At 55.6% G+C, this 20606-nt stretch overlaps 2 protein-coding genes across 18 annotated transcripts in view; one reads left to right on the forward strand and one right to left on the reverse strand.

The window, feature by feature from the left end:
- The window catches only part of ARID3B (AT-rich interaction domain 3B), a 491508-nt gene that overhangs the window by 414212 nt on the left and 56690 nt on the right, over window positions 1–20606 (reverse strand). The window lies entirely within an intron of this gene.
- STRA6 (signaling receptor and transporter of retinol STRA6) overlaps window positions 1–20606 on the forward strand; it is a 32336-nt gene that overhangs the window by 8556 nt on the left and 3174 nt on the right. For 10 of the 16 annotated variants that reach the window (XM_084968778.1, XM_084968775.1, XM_084968781.1 and 7 more), the window contains 14 exons: window positions 929–1089; window positions 5862–5928; window positions 6237–6322; window positions 7578–7717; window positions 8754–8777; window positions 8958–9124; window positions 10370–10492; window positions 12542–12609; window positions 12781–12857; window positions 13129–13190; window positions 14121–14283; window positions 17864–17939; window positions 18945–19078; window positions 20485–20602. In XM_084968778.1, coding sequence (XP_084824904.1) covers window positions 980–1089; window positions 5862–5928; window positions 6237–6322; window positions 7578–7717; window positions 8754–8777; window positions 8958–9124; window positions 10370–10492; window positions 12542–12609; window positions 12781–12857; window positions 13129–13190; window positions 14121–14283; window positions 17864–17939; window positions 18945–19078; window positions 20485–20602 — 1415 coding nt within the window. In that variant the 5' untranslated portion in view covers window positions 929–979. Of the gene's footprint in view, window positions 1–480; window positions 837–911; window positions 1090–5861; window positions 5929–6236; window positions 6323–7577; window positions 7718–8753; window positions 8778–8957; window positions 9125–10369; window positions 10493–12541; window positions 12610–12780; window positions 12858–13128; window positions 13191–14120; window positions 14284–17863; window positions 17940–18944; window positions 19079–20484; window positions 20603–20606 lie in introns of those variants that run through there. The other 6 variants (XM_084968784.1, XM_084968785.1, XM_084968788.1 and 3 more) reach the window with 3 other exon arrangements.

Here is a 20606-nt window from a genome sequence, read left to right on the forward strand (position 1 = left end):
TCAAGTTGGAGAAACAGAAAGGTTTTACCAGTCAGACACATGTTCTTCCAGGAGAGGGAATAGATGTCTCCCTCCCTCGCCTCCACCCCCCGCCCAGTCCCAGCCGGCTCCCTGGGCTGCAGGAATGCCTGACTTGTGTGTGGGGCCCCGCACATGTGCTGGGCAGAGGTGTGGGAGATTGGGGGCAGGCCCTGAAGGCAGGTATGTGCGTGCAGTCGGGAGCTAGTCCCCCTGGCCACACTCCTCCTGCGCTCAGGCCACCAGTGGGGAGGGGGCCTGTGAAGACCATGGTGTGTTCCCATCATGAGGCCCCAGGGGGCCAGTGAGGGGCAGGCTGAGGCTGGGGGATGGTCTCAAGGGAGTTTGAACAAAGAGGGGGGGATTGGGCTGGACCCCTGAGAGCGGGAGGGGGTCTGGGAGACTAGGCTGGGAGGGTCCGGGAGGCTGTACTGAGCCCGCCCGCTGCCCGCCCACCCTTTCATCTTTGCAGCTCCTTCCTCCCTGGTCCTTCCTTGCGTGTGTGTCTGTGGGTCCGTCTGAGTGGGTCTGGTGAGGGGGAAGGAAGGGGGGAGTTGTCTGTGAGCAGCTTGGATTAGACAAAACTTCTTTGAAAATGATGCTTTGAGTCAAAGCCTGACGGTGCCAGTCAGACAGAGCGACAGACAGGTGCTCCAGTGAGAGCCCAAGGACCCCGAGGGAGCACTGTCCCCAAGGGATAACGCCTCCTGCAGACTGGACGGGAAGGGACAGGAGGGGACAGGAGAAGCCCTTCCCCTCGTCCTGTCCCCGGCCCTCACTCCCAGACCGGCTTTTCCCAGGGAGCTAAAAGCAAGAAAGTAACCTTCAGGATTAAAAAGAAACGTTTCTTTGTTTGGGTTTTCTTTCTTTCTTGTTTTTTCCCCTCCCCTAAGCCTCTTTTCACATCTAGAGTGGCCTTTTCCCTCTTGTTTGGGGGCGGCCGAAAGAGAAGGACCAGGGAATGTCGACCCAGGGCTCAGGGAACCAGACCTCCTCCGGAGCCACAGACGACGACTATGGCAGCTGGTACATCGATGAGCCCCAGGGCGGCCAGGAGCTCCAGCCGGAGGGGTGAGTTGGAACCCCTGGCGGGGTCCTCCAGCACATGGGTTGTGGCAGAGGTTACTGATGTGGGGGGATGGGGAAGACCTTGTGTGAGGGCTGCTGCGGTCGGTGGGCTCTGCCGCTCCTTTGCTGTGTGGCCCCTTGGCACGTCACAACCTCTCTGAGCTTCAGTCTCCGTACCTGTTACATGCCCTTGCCCTGGTGTTAAGATACTTGAGGTATGGGACCTGGAACAGGCTAGTCACCTAAGAAGCACCTGTAGGGTGTGTTTAAAATACAGATTCCTGGGCCCCATCCTTGCAAACTCAGATCCAGCTAGGCTGGGGTGGCTCCCGCAGTGACTCTGGCCTGTAGCCGGGGTGTAGTTCTGGGTGAGTGTTGAGGGAAGTTGGGACTGCCTTCAGGGGGTTACTGGTCCCTATGGTGACCATCTGGGCTGTGCTTTTCAGCAAGTGTCAGGTTCTCTGGGCAGGCCCAGGGCAGGGGAAGCCTGAGGAAACACTCTGGCCCTGTTGGCTTTGGCTGATCTGAGTCTCCGTGAAGATGAGATTCTGTTCTCTTTAGCAGGAGAGCTCTGGGTGGCCCAGGGGAGGGAGGCAGGCTCAGCCCAGCCCAGCGTGGCTTGAGGACCCGGCCCACAGCCGCCACTGCCCAGATCCCTTCTATCTTTGTTTAGTCCAGGCACGCTGGTGGAGGAGCTGGGCCTCCCTGTGCCCCCATGCTGCCAAGGACGCCTTGCCTACGTGGGCCCCAGAGCCCAGGTCCCCCCTTGTTGTTCCTGGCCCTGACCCCAGCCCCCACCACCATGCTCTGTCTGAGGCTTTGGGAACTGGAAAGGTGAGGCTGGGGGCTTGCTGAGCCAGATGTGTGCACATCTGTTCTCCATCAACAATCAAAACCAGAGAAGGGAAAATGCTCGCGTGCCTCCCCAGGGGCTGGGGCTGTGGCCTGGCCAGACCGGGGTCACCCAGTAGGGATGGGGGCCCCACCCAGGCCTGGGGGAAGGAGCAGTTGTTTGGAGGACTCGGGGTTCTCACCACCTGGAAAGCAGCCCTGCTGTCAGTAAACACATGCCCTTCTTCCTCTCTCCAGCTGACCTTGAGAGCCCAGGGCTTCCCAGGTCCCCCTGTGTGTCGGGGGTGGGAGAAGCAGCAGAATGGAGAGGGGTCCAGGAGCCACAGGTGGACACAGTCCCTGGCCTGGGTTAAGGCCCTAATTTGAAGCTATGTCCTTGGTCCTTGGCTGCCTCAGGGCCCAGGCATTGGCTCAGGCCAAATGCCTGCAGCCAGCTCTAGTGGCTCAGGTATTTAGACATGGCCTTAGAATAAAGGGGGTGCATGGCAGGGACTGGGTGATAAGGAGACTACCTCTAATCGGGGTGGCATCTAGAATCTGCAGCTCCCTTCTCCCATCACAGAGAAAAATGAGAAGCTTTATTTGAATCTATGTACTTGGCTAAACCAAGTCGAGCTTCCTACCAAAGGTGGGAGAGGGAAGCTGGGAGCTCAGGGGAATCCCAAGGAGATGAACTTGGACTTAACCTCTCCCTGGGTGAGTCAGACACCCAGGGAGAGGGGACCCCCACAGTTCTGAGGAGCTCTGGACGGTGCTCGCCCCACCTCCATGTGCCCCAGTAGTCTGGAGTCAGGGTTGTGGGCACTGGTGACAGTGTCTGGGAAGGACTTAATCTCCTGGTCACACTTATCCAGGTGACAGGACCTGGTTGAAGAGGTTGGGGAGTAGATGAGCCTGATGGGGATGGGATGCATTGTCTGGGGTATTTTGCGGAGGCAGAGGGATGTGTATAAGCTGAGCTGGCTCTTTCCTCCCCCAAGAGGCTCCAGGTTATGGACCCCACTTGCCATGTGCTCATGTGTCATCCACCCATCGTCAATTCTGAGCTTCCCAGCCAGAGCCTGGGGATACAAATACATCTGTGGCCGCTGTCCAGGATGTCAGTCACCTCCCCACCACTTCAAAGGGCTGCCTGGAAGGCGGAAGTGGGAGGTTTCCTTCATGGCCTGCCCTCCCACTAAGTGAGGCCAACAGCAGGGACATCTGCAGGCTCTTCTGCTGTGGGGTTGGGCGGGGGGGCGGGACCAGCATCAGGCAGCAGGGCTCCAGGCTTCCCGGGGACCACAGGACCCCCACCTGACCCGTCCACCTTTCCTCTCACCACAAAGATCGGCTCTACCCTCCTCTCTGGATGGGGTCCTTTGCAGTCTCTTACTCCGAGCCAGAGTTCTAGAAACAGTCGTCTTGCTTCTCCTCCCAGTGTCCTCACCACCCTGTAGTCTGGCCTTTGTGCCCATCACCACCTCTGAACTGCCCAAGACCAGGCCTCAGCTTCCTTGGGCTCCATTTGGCTCTGGTCCTCATCCTTCGTCTTGGAATAAGGCCCCAAACCCTCCAGGCATCCCCCAACCCCCCCCTTCTGTCTGTTTCTCCACATCAAGGCGTATAAATCCTTCCTCATAAATTCCTGAGATGCTGCCTGGCATTTTCGCTCCCCAGCAAGTATTTATGCAGAACCGCTTGAAAATACTAGTACTCGACTGTTTTTGAGGTACAGAGATAGCAGTTTCATGGGGTTTGACTTATTATCTTCCTCCACATACTCCTTACCTCTCACACCCTGGTCACATATGGCTGCTGGAGCCAGATGACCTCAGTTTGAATCCTGGCTCTGGTGCTTCACCAGCTGTGTGATTTGGGCCACATACCTAGCCTCTCTGAGCCTTGTTTTCCTTGTCTACACAGGAGGATACTAACAGCATCCACCTCTTAGGTAATAACTGAGTTAATATATGGAATAAACCGTGCCTGGAACTTAGGCAATACTTGGTCAGTACTAGTTTTTCCGGTTGTTATTGTTATTCAAATCTACTCACAGAAATATCCGTAAATCCGGAAAGGCTGCCTTGCTCAAAAAGTCCTCGGTGGCTCCCTAGCACCCCCCATGCCTGCTATAACCAGCTCTCTGTCTGCCCTAGGTTGCAAGCAAGCTGAAAACCCTGCCTGGCCCCAGCCACGCTGTCTACTGCCTGTCGCTCCACTTGCTCACGCTCTTCTCTCTACCTAGAATTCCCTTGCCCTTTATTTGCCTAAAGAGATGCGAACCATCTCTCAAGCTCAAACACCATCCCCCCTGAGGCCTGGCCCCAAATTTCTCTCCCTTTTCTGTGTCCTTTAGCCTCTGCTTGTGCCCCTTCAAGGATCCAGCTCCCACCCTGCCTGACACGGTGTTCTTTGTGCCTGTGCCATCCTGCCTGTCCCACAGCACAAAAACATGGCCCCGCGAACCATCCGCCAAACAAACATTTGCTCAGCCTAAGTTCTGTTGCTCAGACCTCAAACATTTTGAGCCTCAGCCAAACTAAGAAAAGGGTAGATGAGGAGTCCCAGGTGGTATAGAAAGAGCCGGAGAGTCCCCCATTCAGGGCCCTGGGGTCCATGGGGGTAAGAGTGGCTCTTGGTCAGGCTGCTCCAGGGCCCATTTGTTGAGCCCCTGCCCTGGCTGGGTCTGGAAGGCAGGAGTGAGTAGGACATCGTCAGGTGATGTGGTGCAGGCTGACAGGGCCTGGGGTGGTGGCTTTGAACTCTTGGGGCTGGTCAGGGACCCTGCCTCCCCCAACCCTCCTCCCACATAGTCAAGTAAGATGCCTCAGAGCTGGAAACGGGGAATGCGAGGTTTGGGCTCGGACAGCAGGAACCCGATCCCCTCCATGGCCCCTACTCTCCCACGAGCGCAGTTCCGCTTCAGGAAGAGGACGGCTCTGTCCCGGGCCAAGAAGTTGCACAAAACAGACTTATTGTGTCCCTCCTCCCCAAGGACAAGCCCACATGACTGAGGTCTTTCCTGCTTTTCACTCTCTGGGATTTCCAAGCTCAGGGAGGCATGGCCCTCCCAGCACAGGCTCCTTGGGATTTCTCTTTTCCACGTAGCCACAGGGACCCTAGGTGGGTGGGTGAATCTTCTGGGCAGGGAGGGTCCAGCTACATACAGCACAGGGCTTCCTCGATGCCTTGCCCACCAGAACTTGCTGGCCCTGCCCACGTGGGTGTCTTCCCTCTGGCGCTTCTAGGCTCCAGCTGGGCCATCCTGGAGCTCTACCTCGCCTCCAGGAACCCGGTCCTGTCTGCCCTCCCAGGTCCAGCTCCAGCCCTGAGCTCAGGGCTCCTTACTTGATGCTTTTCTCTGCCACGTGACCCAGCCCTTCATAAAGGCAAAACTGGTCAAGGAGAGACATAAACCCTGGAAGATCAAGGTAGATCATTCCCGTCATAGACACAGACCAGGCTCAGATGCCCATGAGTGAAGGGCCAATCATAGGACCCATTGCTTGATGGCTGGACCCAGGCGGTATCTCAGGCACAGTTTGGAGGAGAGAACTGTGGGACCTGCAGCAGTCAGGGAGACTTCCTAGAGGAGGGAGGAATGAAGCGGGCCTTGATGGATAGGAAAGCCATACTGGCCCATTCTCTTTCTCCCATGTCTTCCCCTGGGGAACCCCTGTCTCCTTCAACCCTGTGACCTTAAAGCTTGGCCTGGTCCGGCACACCGTTGGGGCATGAGAGGCCCAGGATAGCCCTGAGGAGGTGAATGGGGCAAATTTGTGGAAGAGACATCAGAGGGTAGAAGGACGTGGTAGATAGAGCCCCAGCAGAGACAGCCTGGACCCCCAAACCTGGCTGCACACCTTGGTGTGTATGTGTGTGTGTGTGTGTGTGTGTGTGTGCCCCTACCTAGCCTGACCCTGCCTTCACTCCTTCTACAGGGTGGTACCCTCCTGTCACCCCAGTGTGCCACCCGGCCTCTACCACGCCTGCCTAGCCGTGTTGTCGGTGAGTCCAAACTGGCTTGCAACCCACTGCCAGCCTGGGCAGGGTGCGGTGTGTTCCCTGCTAGGGCTGGTGGAGGGAGACCCTGGAGCTCAAATGTGGAGGGGCTACTGGGAGCTCTCCCAGGCTGGGGACCCAAACCAGGAGGCAGACTGAGTCCAGCGACTCAGACTTCTGTCACCTTCTAGCCTTCCCCAAGATGCTGCATGGGTGTGCACTGGGGAGAAGGGGGCACGTGGGGCCAGTGCTTTGACTTAGCCCCTCAGGGAAGGCCTGGGCCCCCCGAGCCCTCCTCTGTGCTCTCCTTTCAGATCCTCGTGTTGCTGCTGCTGGCCATGCTGGTGAGGCGCCGCCAGCTCTGGCCCCACTGTGGGCACGGCAGGCCCGGGCTGCCCAGGTTGGTCCTTGGCCTGGGCACCCCCACTCAGGGGGCTCAGATATCAGGCTGCTCTGGGAGGGTGGTGAGCTGTTAGATGCCTAGAAGTCAGCTCTGGCCTCCACACCCCAAACTCTGTCTGTCTTTGGGCTCTCCCCGCCTCCACCCAGATCTCCAGGCTTAGTTGGGACCCCTAGAGGGAAGGGGAGGGACCCACTCAGGTGCACCTGCTCTTCTTCCAGACCCCAGGGAGACTGAACTCCAGAGGGCCCAGCTCCAGGCCACACCCCCCTGGCAGCCCATGGTCTGGACAGGCCGTAATCACTCCATGTCATCTTGACCCTCATTTTCCCAAGGGTGTTATCGGGACCCTGAGACGTCAAGGCAGATTGATGAGGGATTGACCATCAGTCCCTATGACTGAAATCTTCTGCTTGTGTCTCCTTCAGCCCTGCAATCCTAGAGTCTGGGGATGGGGACGACACTGAGGCTGATGGAACTGAGCGGGCTTGTGAGGGAGAGACCAAGTATTGGGGGAGGTGGTGGAGGATCTGCAGTGTAGACAGCCTTGTACCCCAGACCCGGGCTGCACCTGGAGGTGGGGTCCGCCATGCTGGTTTTTTGCTGGAGAACTCACCTGCGGTTTCTGCCGCACTGGCTGGCCCAGGAAAGTCCTTGCTCTGCCTGGGGATGGGCAGGACGGAGCCTTCGGGGCATGAGGGCAAGCTGGAACCCAGAAGCAGAGGGTCTGAGTGGTCTGCTCTGAGCCCAGAGGGGCGATGCCTGGGACAGTTGTGCCCGCTGTCTGCCCTCTGCCCCGGGGCCACTCCCAGGCCAAGGCGGCGGCCGTTGCATAAGGATGTTGTGACTTTCCAGCTCTCTGAAGATCTGCCAGCCCAGACAGACCAATTAGTGTGGAGGCGGCTATTTCCTGGAGCTTCCAGAGTGGGAGGAGGGAGCAGTGCTCAGGCTTGTTATGTGTGTGTGTGTGTGTGTGTGTGTGTGTGTGTGTGTGTGTGTCTGTTTGTCTGTGTGTTGGGGGGTGGTTCCTGCGTCACTTTGCTGCAAGACCCAGACCTTGATACATAGCAGGCACTCCACAAATGTCTGTGGGACAAAGGCAGTATTTGTGGAATGCATACATGAAGGGGCCTCAGTTTCCCCATCTGGAAAGTGGGACAGGCACCACCTCCCTGCTTTATGGAACATGGCGGGAGGTAATGGGCGTGCAGGGCCTGAGCAACTCCCTCCTGTCCTGTCCCTGCCTCTGCACCAGCCCTGTGGATTTCTTGGCTGGGGACAGGCCCCGGACCGTGCCTGCTGCTGTCTTCATGGTCCTCTTCAGCTCCCTGTGTTTGCTGCTCCCCACTGAGGACCCACTGCCCTTCCTGACCCTCGCCTCACCACTTGGCCAAGGTACCCAGCACAGCTGAGGCCATGGGCTGGATTGATGGGGGGTGGGGTGGGAAGCCAGAGCACTGGGGCTCCCCATCCCAGTTGTGAACCTCAGCCCAGAAGAAGCTGTCCTGTGACCCTGCCCACCTGTCCCACCACAGGCCCAAAACCTTTGTTATTCTGTCCTGGGGTCAGTACTGCCCTCTCTGCTTCCTCTGTTCTTGTGCAAACCCCACCCTCAGGAAGGAGAGAACTCTAATTCATGGGCACAGGCTGAGTCCCCTAGACAGACAGCTCTGTTCTGTGTGAGCATGGAGAAGGGTGGGGAGAGGACTGAGGAAGGGCCCTGGAGAACTGAGCTGGGCTCAAGGAGGTGATGGTAAAAAGGACAGCTGCCATCTGGAGGAGCCACTTCCCTAAAACATGACCTCCTTAGCACCGGTATAGGTTTGATCCCCAGCTCTGCACAGGGGTTAAGGATCTGGCATTGGCACAACTGCAGCTTTTGCTGCAGCCCGGAAACTTCCATATGCCATGGTTATAGCCAAACAAAACAAAACAAACAAACAAACCAAAAAATGACCTCCATAGATCATCTGATCCTCACAACGACTCCAAAAAGCACAGATATCAGCCCCATTTTACAATGGAGGGTCAAAGAAGGGAGCAGTAATAACACAGTAGCTTAATTTACTGAGTACTAATTCAGATATTAAGTGCTAAGGATGACATATACTTTCTCATTTTGGTTTTTCGTTTGTTTGCCTCCTTTTTAGGGCTGCACCTGCGGCATATGGAGGTTCCCAGGCTAGGGGTTGAATCAGAGCTGCGGCTGCCAGCCTATACCACAGCCACAGCAACACAGGATCCGAGCTGCCTCTGTGACCTACACCACAGCTCATGGCAATGCCAGATCCTCAACCCACTGAGCGAGGCCAGGAATTGAACTTGCATCCTCCTGGATGCTAGTCAGATTTGTTAATGCTGAGCCATGACAGGAACTCCTACTTTCTCATTTTGTTTTTGCTAATTTACTACTATTATTTCAATTTTTCAGATGGGGACACTGAGACTCCAAGAGGTAACTTGCCCGAGATCACAGAGCTGAGACTAAGCGCCTGGGTTTGAATGCAGGGCTTTTGCCCACTGAACCAGCTGAGGGACTTGGAAGGTGGAGACGGGAGAGAAGCCTGGGTGGGCTGGACCCAGGCCCCACCTCTGCCCCTCCATCATGTGCCTCTCTGCCTGTCTTGCCTTCCAGGGCCCTGGAAGATTCTGGCCCTGCTCTATTACCCTGCCCTCTACTATCCCCTGGCTGCGTGTGCCACAGTCAGGCATGGAGCCGCCCACCTGCTTGGCAGCGTGCTGGCCTGGGCTCATCTGGGGGTCCAGGTCTGGCAGAGGGCAGAGTGCCCCGAATCGCCCAAGGTAACCACGGACTCATGACTGGGGGCTGAGGGGTGTGGAGGGGCTGCTTAAACCAGCGTGGCTCCTTTGATCTCTGTCCACACGCTTCTCTGCTGCCTTCCACTCAGCACGGGACCCCTCACCTTTACATATATGCTCCGTCCAAGCTCGGCCCCTCTGGGGGAGAGACCAGGGACCAGGGAGCTGGCCTGTCCTCAGGAGCCTCCAGTCTGAGGGAGGGAAGCAGGGGTGGGATGCAGAGAAGGAAGGGGAAGAAGCCTGCGATCCCCCCATTATTGATTCCCCAGCTTCCCTTGGCCAGGCTGGGGTGGGAGTGAAGAGAGCTGGAGGATGCAAGGCAAGAGTTGGGGGATGGTCTCAGAGGGCTAAAAGGAGAATTCCAGAACCTCAGAACCTGGTTCACTGGAGCCGGCCAGAGGTGTGAAGCTGCCTCATCCAGGGCTCAGAGGGTGGGGGTATAGGCTTTGTTTGAATTCAGCTTTAGCCCTTCCTTCTTCATTCAACAAACATATTTGAGCCTACGCTCTGTACCAGGGACATTTTCAGGTGCCGGATACAGCTGTGAAAAGAGAGATGAAGTTCCTAGCATTCCAGAAGGGGACACACAATCAAACAAATAAATATACAAAATGATGCCAGGGGTGCTAAGTGCTTTCAGGAAACTATGTCACTTTCCTGAGACTCGAGCCCCCCACCACCACCACCTGTGCCCCTGTAAATGAAGTTGGGAACTGAATCCCTTGAGGTAGATTGAAGATTAGGTGGTTTCCTTGAGAGCAGTGACTTGATTGCTCTTTTTCTCCACCCAGGACCTGGCACGTTATAAGTTTTCAATAAAAACATATTGAATCAACAATTATACGCATAAATATAAAAGGGGCCCAACCCTGGGAGGACTTCAACCTTAGAAGGCAGGGCATGTATTTCCCTGATGCTCAGGTTGCAAATTCTGCATAGAAAAAAATCAAGCCTGTGTCCAAAACACCAGGAACATAGGAATATAGAGGGTGGACATCCAACACCCCCCCATTTCATGTCTGATCCTAGCCCCCTGGGGTGGGTAGGAGGGGATTACAAAGCATCAGGTGCTCGGGGCTGGGGAGCAGTGATAGAAACAGAAGCCTTACCATGACCCTAGACCATCCTCAGCGCCCCCATGAGCTGGGAAGGGAAATGGATCCTGGTCTTTGACTCGGGGAAGGAGGCAGAAGGCAGATGTGTCTAGGTGTTTGTCTGTCCACCCAGATCTACAAGTACTACTCCCTGTTGGCCTCCCTGCCTCTCCTTCTGGGCCTTGGGTTCCTGAGCCTTTGGTACCCGGCACAGCTGTTGAGAAGCTTCAGTCACGGGGCAGCAGCGGGCTCTAAGGTAAAGGGGCAGGGCTGGGGTGGCTTGTACTCAACTCACAAACCTTGAACTCGCCATGTCTGTTGTGTGCTTCTGCTTGGAGAGGGCCTAGAACATAGCAGGTGCTCAGAAATGTTTGCTAAGTCGCTGAGGAACTGCTTAGTCCTCTCTCCCCAGGCAAAAGCTAGACCAGGCCCTCGGCTGGCACCCAGGGTACTGAGTGGTCTACATCACAGGGACTCCACAAAGGAGCCAGAAGACAAGGATGTCATAGCCCTGTTTCTGAAACATAGGATCCAGCTGGAGGAATGAGACAGGCCAGGAACCTTGTGCCTAATAGGAGCTCTGCAGGTGCTGACATGACTCAAGACGTACTCAGGGCAGCAGTGTATTGTGAATCAATTCTAGATTGGATAAAGTCAGAGAAAGCAGAGGGCTGAGCCTGCTAAGGCAGGCTGGGAGGGCTTCCTGGAGGAAGTAGAGTGGGGCTGAAGGACAGGGAGGATCTGGAGTGGGGAGAGAATAAGGAGAAGGCATTGCAGGCATAAGAAAGAGCATGAGTAAAGGGGCGGGGCTGGGTTGCATCTCTTTCATTCACGTATGATTTGCAGCCCTGGGTAGGAGTGCACACGGTAGACACTCCGCAAGGAGTTCTAAAGTTCTGGGTAGGTGGGTGGGTGGATGAATATATCATGCAAGAGAGAATTCTTACAAGATCTGGCAACCTTATTTTAGATTACATAGAAATCTTTCTAAGCACCTACACCGTGTCAGGCCTTGGGCTGGGGCTGTGGGTGCAGCCAACCAACCTGTGTCAGATGTCCAGGACCTCCCAGTGTGCAGAGGGAGAGGGATGCGGCAATGCATATTTATAGGGCAGTGTGAGGAGCGCGCCTGGAGTCATCCAGCTGCTCAGGAGCTGCCTGTAGAGGCAGGGCCAAAGGCTGGTTGCTCTGCAGGAGAGGCGGGAGAAGGAAAGGCCCAAGGGTGGCATCTAGGATAGACAGATGGTGGCCCCAGTTGCTAACTTCAGAACTCTGGATGAGTACTGAGTGGAGGGATGATGCGCAGCTGTAGTTGTGTGATGCTGAGGGGTCTGGAGGGCACAGCTGGACCGTGGACCTGGAGCTCAGGACGGGCTGGGACTGAAGCCGAAGAAGGAGTGAGGTCCCCACAGAGGGATGAAGAGTGAGGGGAGAAGAGGTGGGTGGGCTCAGCATTTCTAGGGGCGGCCCACCTGACCCCGGGTTTGGCTCTCAAAATGCTCAGAAGAGGGGAGCTGCACCCCAGGCCACGTGCTGCACCAGGCCCATCTCTACCTTGCCCAGTCCCTTCCCTCCTCTTCCACGGATCCTCTTGGCCTCTCCCTCCGTTGCATGCTTTTCCTCTTGGGAAGTCTAAGAAGAAATAAAATCCTCTTTGGCCCTAGGTCAAAGAGGTTTAAGCCCCAAAGGACACAGTCAAGCTTTGAGCTGACCCACACCTGCCTTGAAGCCCAGGGTTGCCAAGGCAACAGGTGACAATGGCCTATATTTTCCTAATGATCAGGGGCCAGGGGCTCACTGCCTCTTACCAGGGGCCTCTGCCGCTTGGCAGGCAGCTGAAGGCCTGGAATGCGGCTTAGACAAATCCAGTCACCCTTGTGATCTCCCTGGAGTAGGAGGAGAGGCCTGGGGGTTCTGACCTGAAATGGCCCCATTCAGTATCCTGGTCAGGGATGTGCTCATGAGACATAGGCTCTCTTTTGCCCTAGTCTCAGCCAGCAGAGGCCAGAGGTCCCGGAGAAAAGCAGTGATGCGATGTGACTAACACAGGAGTTGGAGACAGATCTTAGGAAGAACTTCCCAGCATTGAGTGTTCTTAAATAGGAGATGGATTGTCTTGTATTTACGGAGGAGGAAAAGGAAACGTTGGGAGGGGGAATGGACCTTGTCCCCAGGGTGGCCCTCCTCTGTACTCCACCACAGCCAAGAGGTTTATACGGTATACCTACTGGGTGCCTAGCGTGATACCCTAACCAGGGCCCCAGGGTCAGGTCTCATCTGCCTGACCATCCATCTGTCCCTCCAGGGGCTGCAGAACTGCTACTCTGAAGAATATCTGAGGACCCTCCTTTGCCACAAGAAGCTGAAAAGCAGGTGAGGTCCCTGGCACATCCTTTGGGCCATGGGGACAGGCCTGGGCAGGCAGCTTATTGGGGGCCTGGCACTGGGCAGCATGGTGGGGCAGCAGTGATGAATGAGCCAAACTCTGGGGCCTGGGGCAGGGGCTTCTCCTGAGGGTTCCTGCCTGCCTGGGTCTTTCTGCAGCTCCCACTCCTCCAAGCACGGCTTCCTGCCCCGGGCCTGGACCTGCTTCAGACACTACACCTACACACCACAGCAAGGTATGGGGTGGGGAGCTGAGGTCATGAGTGACAAATAACCTCACCCCTCTCTTGCACAGAACAGCTGCAGTAGAAGGCCAGCTCCTACCCCAAAACCCTTGTCATTAGGAGGAACCACCCCAGCTTGGGACAAGGGGAAGCCCCTGGCCTAGCCTTGGTGGTTCCAGGACCTGTGAGCCCTGGCCCTTTTCCTGGGCCTCTTGGGAGGGATGGGGCTCCCGGGCCTGAGGGGTGCTGGGGTTCACCATGCCCCTCCTTTTGGGGACTACAGGATTTCGACTCCCCCTGAAGCTGGTGCTTTCAGTCACCCTGACAGGGACGGCCATCTACCAGGTATGTCCTGCCTCTCTAGTGCCATTTGCCTCTAGACCCCAAACCCCAAGCCTAGGATGGCTCAGGCCCAGCTCGGCTCTCCAAAAGCCCTGCCCATAATACTGTCCAGCTGCTTCTGGCCATCTCGCAAACACGGGCACACCCAGGGGGAGGGGATGTTAACCCTTGTCGGGCTCACATAGGCTCAGAGCCTGAGTTTTGGAGGCACATAATCATAGATTTAAATCCTAGCTCCTTTCTGTACCTCCTGAGGGACCTTGAACAAGTTACTCAACATTCTTGAACCCAGTGGCTCAGCTATAAAATAGAGGCGATAGAATCATTTCACTTCCTTTTAGACTAATTGGGAAGGTTGGGTTAAATAAGGGTGTGATAAAGCCCCACCACCACTACCTCCCTAAAAAAGACAAAGAACTCCCACTCCCCCAAATCCTGGGAGGTAGGTATGTTTTTCTCCATTTTACAGATGGGGGAAATTGAAGAAGAGAGTAAATTTGATTTGGCAAAGTTCCTACAGCTGACATGTCAGGGTAGCCAAAATTGGAATCCAGTTCTGTCCAGCTTCAATGCCTGTGCTCCTTTATAGGACACTTTGCTTTCTCCAACATGGGAACATTGGGCATTTTATACCCTGAAGTTTAGCTAGATGATTGATAGTCAGAGGTGTACATGTACAACTGTGCTACTTGAAAGCATCTGTGGCCTACAATGCTAAAGTCGTATCTGTTTGTAACATGCTGATTAGGGGCACGAGGAGGCTGCTTTAAGGGACAGATAAGAACATCATGATGGGTGATGGGCGTGTGGATGCAGCCTGTGGAGTTTTTCCCCTGAAGTCTCCCTGTGAGCTCAGGAAACACTTTTCCTGGTATGGGCATGCCTGGTGTGAGTGCTGCCAGGCCCTGGCGCCCTCATTTTGGGCTCTTGCAGGTGGCTTTGCTGCTGCTGGTGGGCGTGGTACCCACCATCCAGAAGGTGAGGGCGGGGATCACCACAGACGTCTCCTACCTGCTGGCTGGCTTTGGGATCGTGCTCTCAGAGGACAGGCAGGAGGTGGTGGAGCTGGTGAAGCACCACCTGTGGGCTCTTGAAGGTGAGGCCTCCCGGGAGTCCCTGAGGGCCCACAGCGGGAACCTGAGCCGGGATACTCTGAGTCTCGGCTGCCTCGTCTCCAAATTGGGGCAGCTGGAGTTTCCAGTTCCAAGTCTCTGAGACCTGAAGGGGTTACCTCATCTCAGCAGCCCCCTATTAGCCTGTGAGGTATCTCTCTCCACCACCCCCAGTGTCTTTGCCCAGCTCTGCAGGCATGGAGATGGGGAAGGGCACGGTGTGCATGAGCTGAAGGGGTGGCTCCAGGCATTTGCTGCAGGTGGGAAGGGGGAAAGGAGCCAGTGAAGTGGGACAGTGGCCCAGGATTCTGAGCTAATCCTCGTGGCAAGTGGGTGGGGTTGGGCAGGGCCAGATGCTCTCTCTTCCCTAATCCCTGTCGTCCAGGCCACCTCCTTTCTCCTTTCTTCCTTTGACAATGAGCTCCTGTGTTCAGGAACAAGGCTAGCCTCCCCTCCTGTGGTCTAATGCCTCCTTTAGGCTTTAGCCCTGTTACCCACCTACCCCACTTCCAGAGCTGAGAAGTATCCCCACTTGACACATGGGGAAGGACTCGCCTAAGGTTGTACAGTCAGGCAGAAGTGGAGCCAGGAGAACCCAATCTCCTGACTCCCAGGCTGGGGCTCTCCATCACCTTGAGATAAAGCCTTGGTCAGGTGTCATGGGACCTGCACCCTCTGCTGGCTTGGGAGTTCCTGGCTGGTATGGCACCCTGGCTCTTGAGGAATAAAATGTGATGGTTGGAGCTTAGGCAGCCAGTATTGCAGATGGAGGTATGACTGCTCTACAGCCGTTCCTCCCCATTACCATCATCCTTGTCCCACAGATGGAGAGGGGAAGGGAGTAGGGGTGGGCAGAAGTGTGATCAGTGACTTCTTCCTTCACTGACCACCACTCCCACCACCTTCCTGAGTGCCTCTGTTCCCATACCAGAGGGCTTCCCTGGAACTGTGACCAAAGCCCACAAGCTAGACAGATGACAAGTTCTGGATGGGCTAAAAATGACATCTCCAGGGAGATTTTTCAAGTTGGCTGCAATCTGAGCAGTAGGCAGGAGCAAACAGCCACATCAGCCCAGGTCCAAGCTCAGACCTTGCTTACAGCAGCCTTAGGTCAGTGTTATTGATATCACCTCACAGAGCAGGAAATCAAGAGGAGGAAGGAGGATGTAACATGTCCGGGATAATGGATTCGGTTTCTACGCAACACACCTGACACTCAAAATCGCATGCTGCAGTTTCCAAGCTCAAATGCTCTCACTTTGGGTCTCCTTGGATGCAGTATTTACCCTCATAGGTCACAGACCTAAGTATTTACCCTCTTAGGTCACAGACAAGGGAAACTGAGGCTCAGGAAGATCAGAACTATGCCCAAAGCACTCAGCCAGCCAGGGGTGAAACTAAGATTAGTCTGAGCTTTGCGGGGCCCTTTGATCCGTTCTTGATGCCTTCTGAGCTTTGACAGCCTGTTTTAGAGCTGTGCAACTGGCACCTGGACCACCATCCTGGTGTTGTTCACAGAAACCTCACATTCTGAGGTCAGGCAGACTAGATTAGAATTCCTCCTCCATCACTTCCCAGCCATGTGATCTTGGGCAAGCCACTTCACTCCTTTGGACCTTTATTTCTCTGCTGTCAAATGGGGGCTGAAGCTCTAAAGACAACCTTGTCCTAGAGGCCCTTGACTGGGTGGGAGACAGACTGATCCACAAAGCAGGACCCAGAGGAGGCAAAGAGCAGGAAGATTTTACGGGTACCAGGACTAGGAGGGACCCAAGTTTGGAACGAAGTCGGGGAGAGAGGAGCAGGAGGGAGACAGATGGAGACTCAAGTCCAGGCCAAGGGCCAAGGAGGCTTGCTAACCCTTCACCCCTGTCAACCTATTCACTCACCTGGGCAGACACAGCAGACAGGCTCCTCACCTCCTGGCAGAAGCAGTCCAGAATGTACCTTCGCTGGCACCGAAGCCCCAGAAGCAGATGAAACGGGGCAGAACTTCATGTGTCCAGGGCTTTCTCTTAGCCTTACTTCTCAGGAGAGTGCTACCCTCCTGCCCCCAGAGGAGTGAGCCGGGGCAGGCAGATTGGCCCCAGGTTTCTGTAGCAGTCGTTCTCCATCCTGGCTGTGCCTGAGAATCACCTGGAACTTATAAGAATTCTCAAGTCTCAAACTCTAGGTCAGGCTTCAGAAACCTTGAAGGAGGGGTCCAACCTCTGTGATTAGACAAGTCTTCCCCGTGATTCGAATGTAAGCCTGAGTTTGAGAACCGCTGTAGCAGGCACTCGACACATGTCGGTTGGCTGATGATTTCCGACGCTAATTGAAATAGATCATTCAGGCTATATCTTTGGAAAAAGCTCAGTTCAGTGGTTCTCAACCCCGACTGCACATCGGAATTCCTGGGGTCACTTTCCCCAAAGCTAAAGCCTGCGTCCTATGCCTGGAACTCCTGATTTAATTGGTCTGGGGTACAGCCTGGGCCTTGGGCATTTCAACAGCATCAGGTGATCCTAATATGCTGCCTGTGCCTGAGCCGAGACCCACACCTCCAGCACCCATGGCTACATGGACCTCGTGCTTACCTTTCCCATGTGTTTGCTCCCCTCCTGCGTCTCTGATGGGAACCAGGAACAGCGGTTCTCAAAATCAGGCTTGACTGATGTGATCAGGGTACAGACACCCTGGCTCATTCTAGGTCTGCTTGGAAATGATTGCACAACTCACTCCATCACTTCCTAGCAGAGTGGCTGGCAGGTCAGTCCCCCTCTCTGAGTCTCGGCTCCTTTGTTGGTCCCATGTCTCGCTGTGCCTCTCCTGTGAGGTTGCTATGAGGGGACCGAGTAAGACTGGATGTGGATGTAGGATGGAAGGGTAGCAGCCCTGCTATCCTTAAATATCAGGCTTGTCCACAATACACCGTGCAAACTCCTCCAGCTGCTAGTGATACAGGGATCTCACACTCAGTGCACTGACCAGGGTGGGCGGGGAGCTGGGGAGGAAGGGCCACGCCCGGTAGGAGATGGGTAGGAGCGGTCACGTCCCTCATTCCGATGGACTTGGGCCACATTGGCAGGTGCTCACATTCTCTGTACCCTGAACAAAGGCCACAAACCTGGGACCTAATGGGACCCAGGGTTTGATGGTTCATATCATGCTGAGATGTGACTGGCATCAGCAAGCTTGTGCTGGGAGATGAAATGACCCTTGAAGGCCCCCCAGATGGGAAGCCTCAGAGGTAGGGTGGATGTTGGCTTGGATGGCATCTCACAGGGGGCTCACACAGCAATGGAAGCAGCAAGACCAGCGTGAGGGCCAGGTCTGCAGCCTCAGAGCTGGCCTCTCCCTGCCTTGGCCACCAGATGTCACCTGACAGTATGGGCCAACCGAAATCATCGACTTGTAGTGGATCTGAGAACAGGGGATGTGGCAAGTGACCTCTGCTCAGAGCGGGGCGTTGGGCAGGGAGGACTCCCACCCAGGCGCCACCTTGGCAGCGGTTCAGAGGCTCTCAGGAGCCCCCCACCCCTCAGCCCTGACCTCCCATTTTGCTCCCTTTCCACCTTCCAGTTTGCTACATCTCAGCCTTGGTCCTGTCTTGCTTACTCACCTTCCTCATGCTGATCCGCTCGCTGGTGACACACAGGTTAGTGGCAGGCTCTGACTCCCCCAGTGCAGACGTGGGGAAGAAAGAGGTCGGATCCCTCTGGGCCTGTAGGACTCCTGACCTGGGAGGCCTGTGGGGAAAAACTTGGGGCTGGAGGGAGGGAGGGAGGGTCTCTGCAGGAGACCAGGTGGTCATTGGAGCCCAGCTGCCCTGCCATGTGTGGAGAAGGTAGGGTGTCCCTGGCTGGTTGGGAAGCATCTGTGAGTGATGATAGGGCACCACTGATAAGGGGCTGGCATGTGGAGCTTGCCCCTTGAGAAGAGGCCACTTGAGAAAGCTGGCATTCTGCCTGGGAATGGAAGAAGAGATTGTAGATGAGGGAGGAGGGTGCCACGGGCCAAGGAGCTGTGTGAGCAGGAGCATGCGTGAGCGGGGTGAGGAGGTGACGAGCCTAGTGCTAGGATACTAATGCCAAGCCGCCTGTCTTTCCCTCTCATGGTGAAGGGTGAAGAGCAATGAGGAAATGGGAGCACAAAGGGAGGGAAGGTTCTGGTTGGGTGCCGGGTGGGTGGGAAGGGGAGGGCCGGGACTAGCAGGGAACTGGCCCTCATGCCCCAGGATCTTTCCTCACACGGTTGGCTCTACTTAGGCTGGCATTTCAAGGCCTTGCAGCCTCTGCCTGCTCGACCCTTGCCTCCTGCCCTGGTGGCCAAGCTGCCAGTCACTTACCATCCCTACCTTTGGGCCTCACTTTGCCGACTTGGCTCAGTTTGAGCTTCTTAATTTGTCTCCCTTGATCCCTGCCCGGCCCCCACCAGTTTACTCTTATTCATCCTTTAAGACTCATTGCCTCCTCTGGGGAAGCCCTCCCTGACCTCCCAGGCTGGGCTAGCTGCCTCCGCTGGGCTCCCACAGCCCTGGGTTTCCCTGCCTCTGGGCGTGGATTAAACTTAAACTGGGAGCTCAGTTAGAGGCTGGCCCTGAGCAGGAAATGAGAGAGCCCCAGTGCTCCCTGTGCTCCCTGTCTTTTTCACTCCCGCCCAGGACCAACCTGCAAGCTCTGCACCGAGGCTGCGCCCTGGATCTGGGCCCCCAGCTCCAAAGCCCCCGTCCCTCTCGTCAGGCCATATTCTGTTGGATGAGCTTCACCGCCTACCAGACTGCTTTCACCTGCCTTGGTGAGCCCTCTTGCCCACACCACCAGGCCCCCGGCTGGCCTCTGCCTGGTGGGGCGTGGAGAGTGCTTAGAGGGTCTTGGCTGCCCCTGGGGGTCTGCTTGTGCTACATCTGGCCCTGAGACAAGAGCAAAAGGAGGGACCCACCTTGCCTTCCCTGACCTCAGGAAATCCACACATTTGGGAGGGGGGAAAGGCCTTTGGGGAAAGGATACCCGCCATGTGAGGATGGCTCCTTGGTGCCCCCAGGTGTTTACAGAGCAACCCAGGTCTGCAAGGTGGGGAGTTCAAGAAAGTACATTTCTGCTTGTGTAAGGGAAAGCTATATCACGATGGGCTGTCTCAGAAGGTGATGGGATCCCTGTCACTGGGAGTTATGTGGCCATTGTTGGAGGCTGCAAAGGGGGTCCTGCCCTGAGGGAATTGGACAAGATTAACCTCAAGGACCCCTCCAAACTCTATGTTTCTGATTCTCCGGTCACACCACCCTGAACACACCTGATTCTGCTGATTCTCCCCTTGGGCACTTCAGTGAGTAAAACCTGCTCGAAGGTGAAATGCCTGAGGCCAGTGTTGCAAAAGCAAGGGCCTAATTTCTCTCTCTGCTGGTTCCTTTAATTCTCACCTCCCTGGAGGAGGTGGAGAGACATGACAAAGGGGTAGAGGAATTACTAGCACTAAACTCCTAATTCCCCATAGTGGTAAACCTTATACCTCTGAAGCCCTTTTGTACATACCCCATGTAAATAACTAGCCAGCTGTTTCAATAGACAACTTCCAGGCACCTACCATGTGCCTGGCTCTGGCCAGCAAGAAAGCAAACATTAATTTCAAATACACAAAGTTCCCATCGTGGCGCAGCGGAAACGAATCTGACTGGGAACCATGAGGTTGTGGGTACGATCCCTGGACTTGCTCAGTGGGTTAAGGATCTGGCATTGCCGTGAGCTGTGGTGTAGGTCGCAGACCCGGCTTGGATCTGATGTTGCTGTGGCTGTGGCGTAGGCTGGCGGCTACAGCTCCTATTGGCCCCCTACCCTGGAAACCTCCATATGCCGCAGGTGCGGCCCTAAAAACACAAAAGACCAAAAAAAAAAAAAAATTCAAATATAGTCTTGTCTCAAAGACTCAGAAAAATTGCAAAGCACTTTGTGGTTTTCAAAGAGTTATCACAGATATTGTCTCATTCGATCCTCAAAATACCCCTTCTAGGTAGGGGCTGCTATACTCATTTTACGGAGGAAGGAAGCAAGGCTCAGAGAGGTGAACTAACTTGCTCAAGGAGACACAGCTAAGCCGCAGCCTAACAGGAATCTGAAGCCAGGTCTGCCCAGTTCCAAAGGCTTGGGTTCCTGGGAGTGCCAGGGGCGGGCTGATGCCTGTCCCCCTCCCCATCTCCCTGCTGGCAGGGCTCCTGGTGCAGCAGATCCTCTTCTTCTTGGGGACCTTGGCCCTCGCCTTCCTGGTGTTCATGCCCGTGCTCCATGGCAGGAACCTTCTGCTCCTCCGATCCTTGAAGTCTTCGTGGTAA

Source organism: Sus scrofa, chromosome 7, assembly GCF_054392235.1.
Source record: "Sus scrofa isolate SSC_HxYL_T2T_F1_AM1 chromosome 7, Sscrofa_HxYL_maternal_Yorkshire_Landrace_v2.0, whole genome shotgun sequence".
Lineage (NCBI taxonomy): Eukaryota > Metazoa > Chordata > Mammalia > Artiodactyla > Suidae > Sus > Sus scrofa.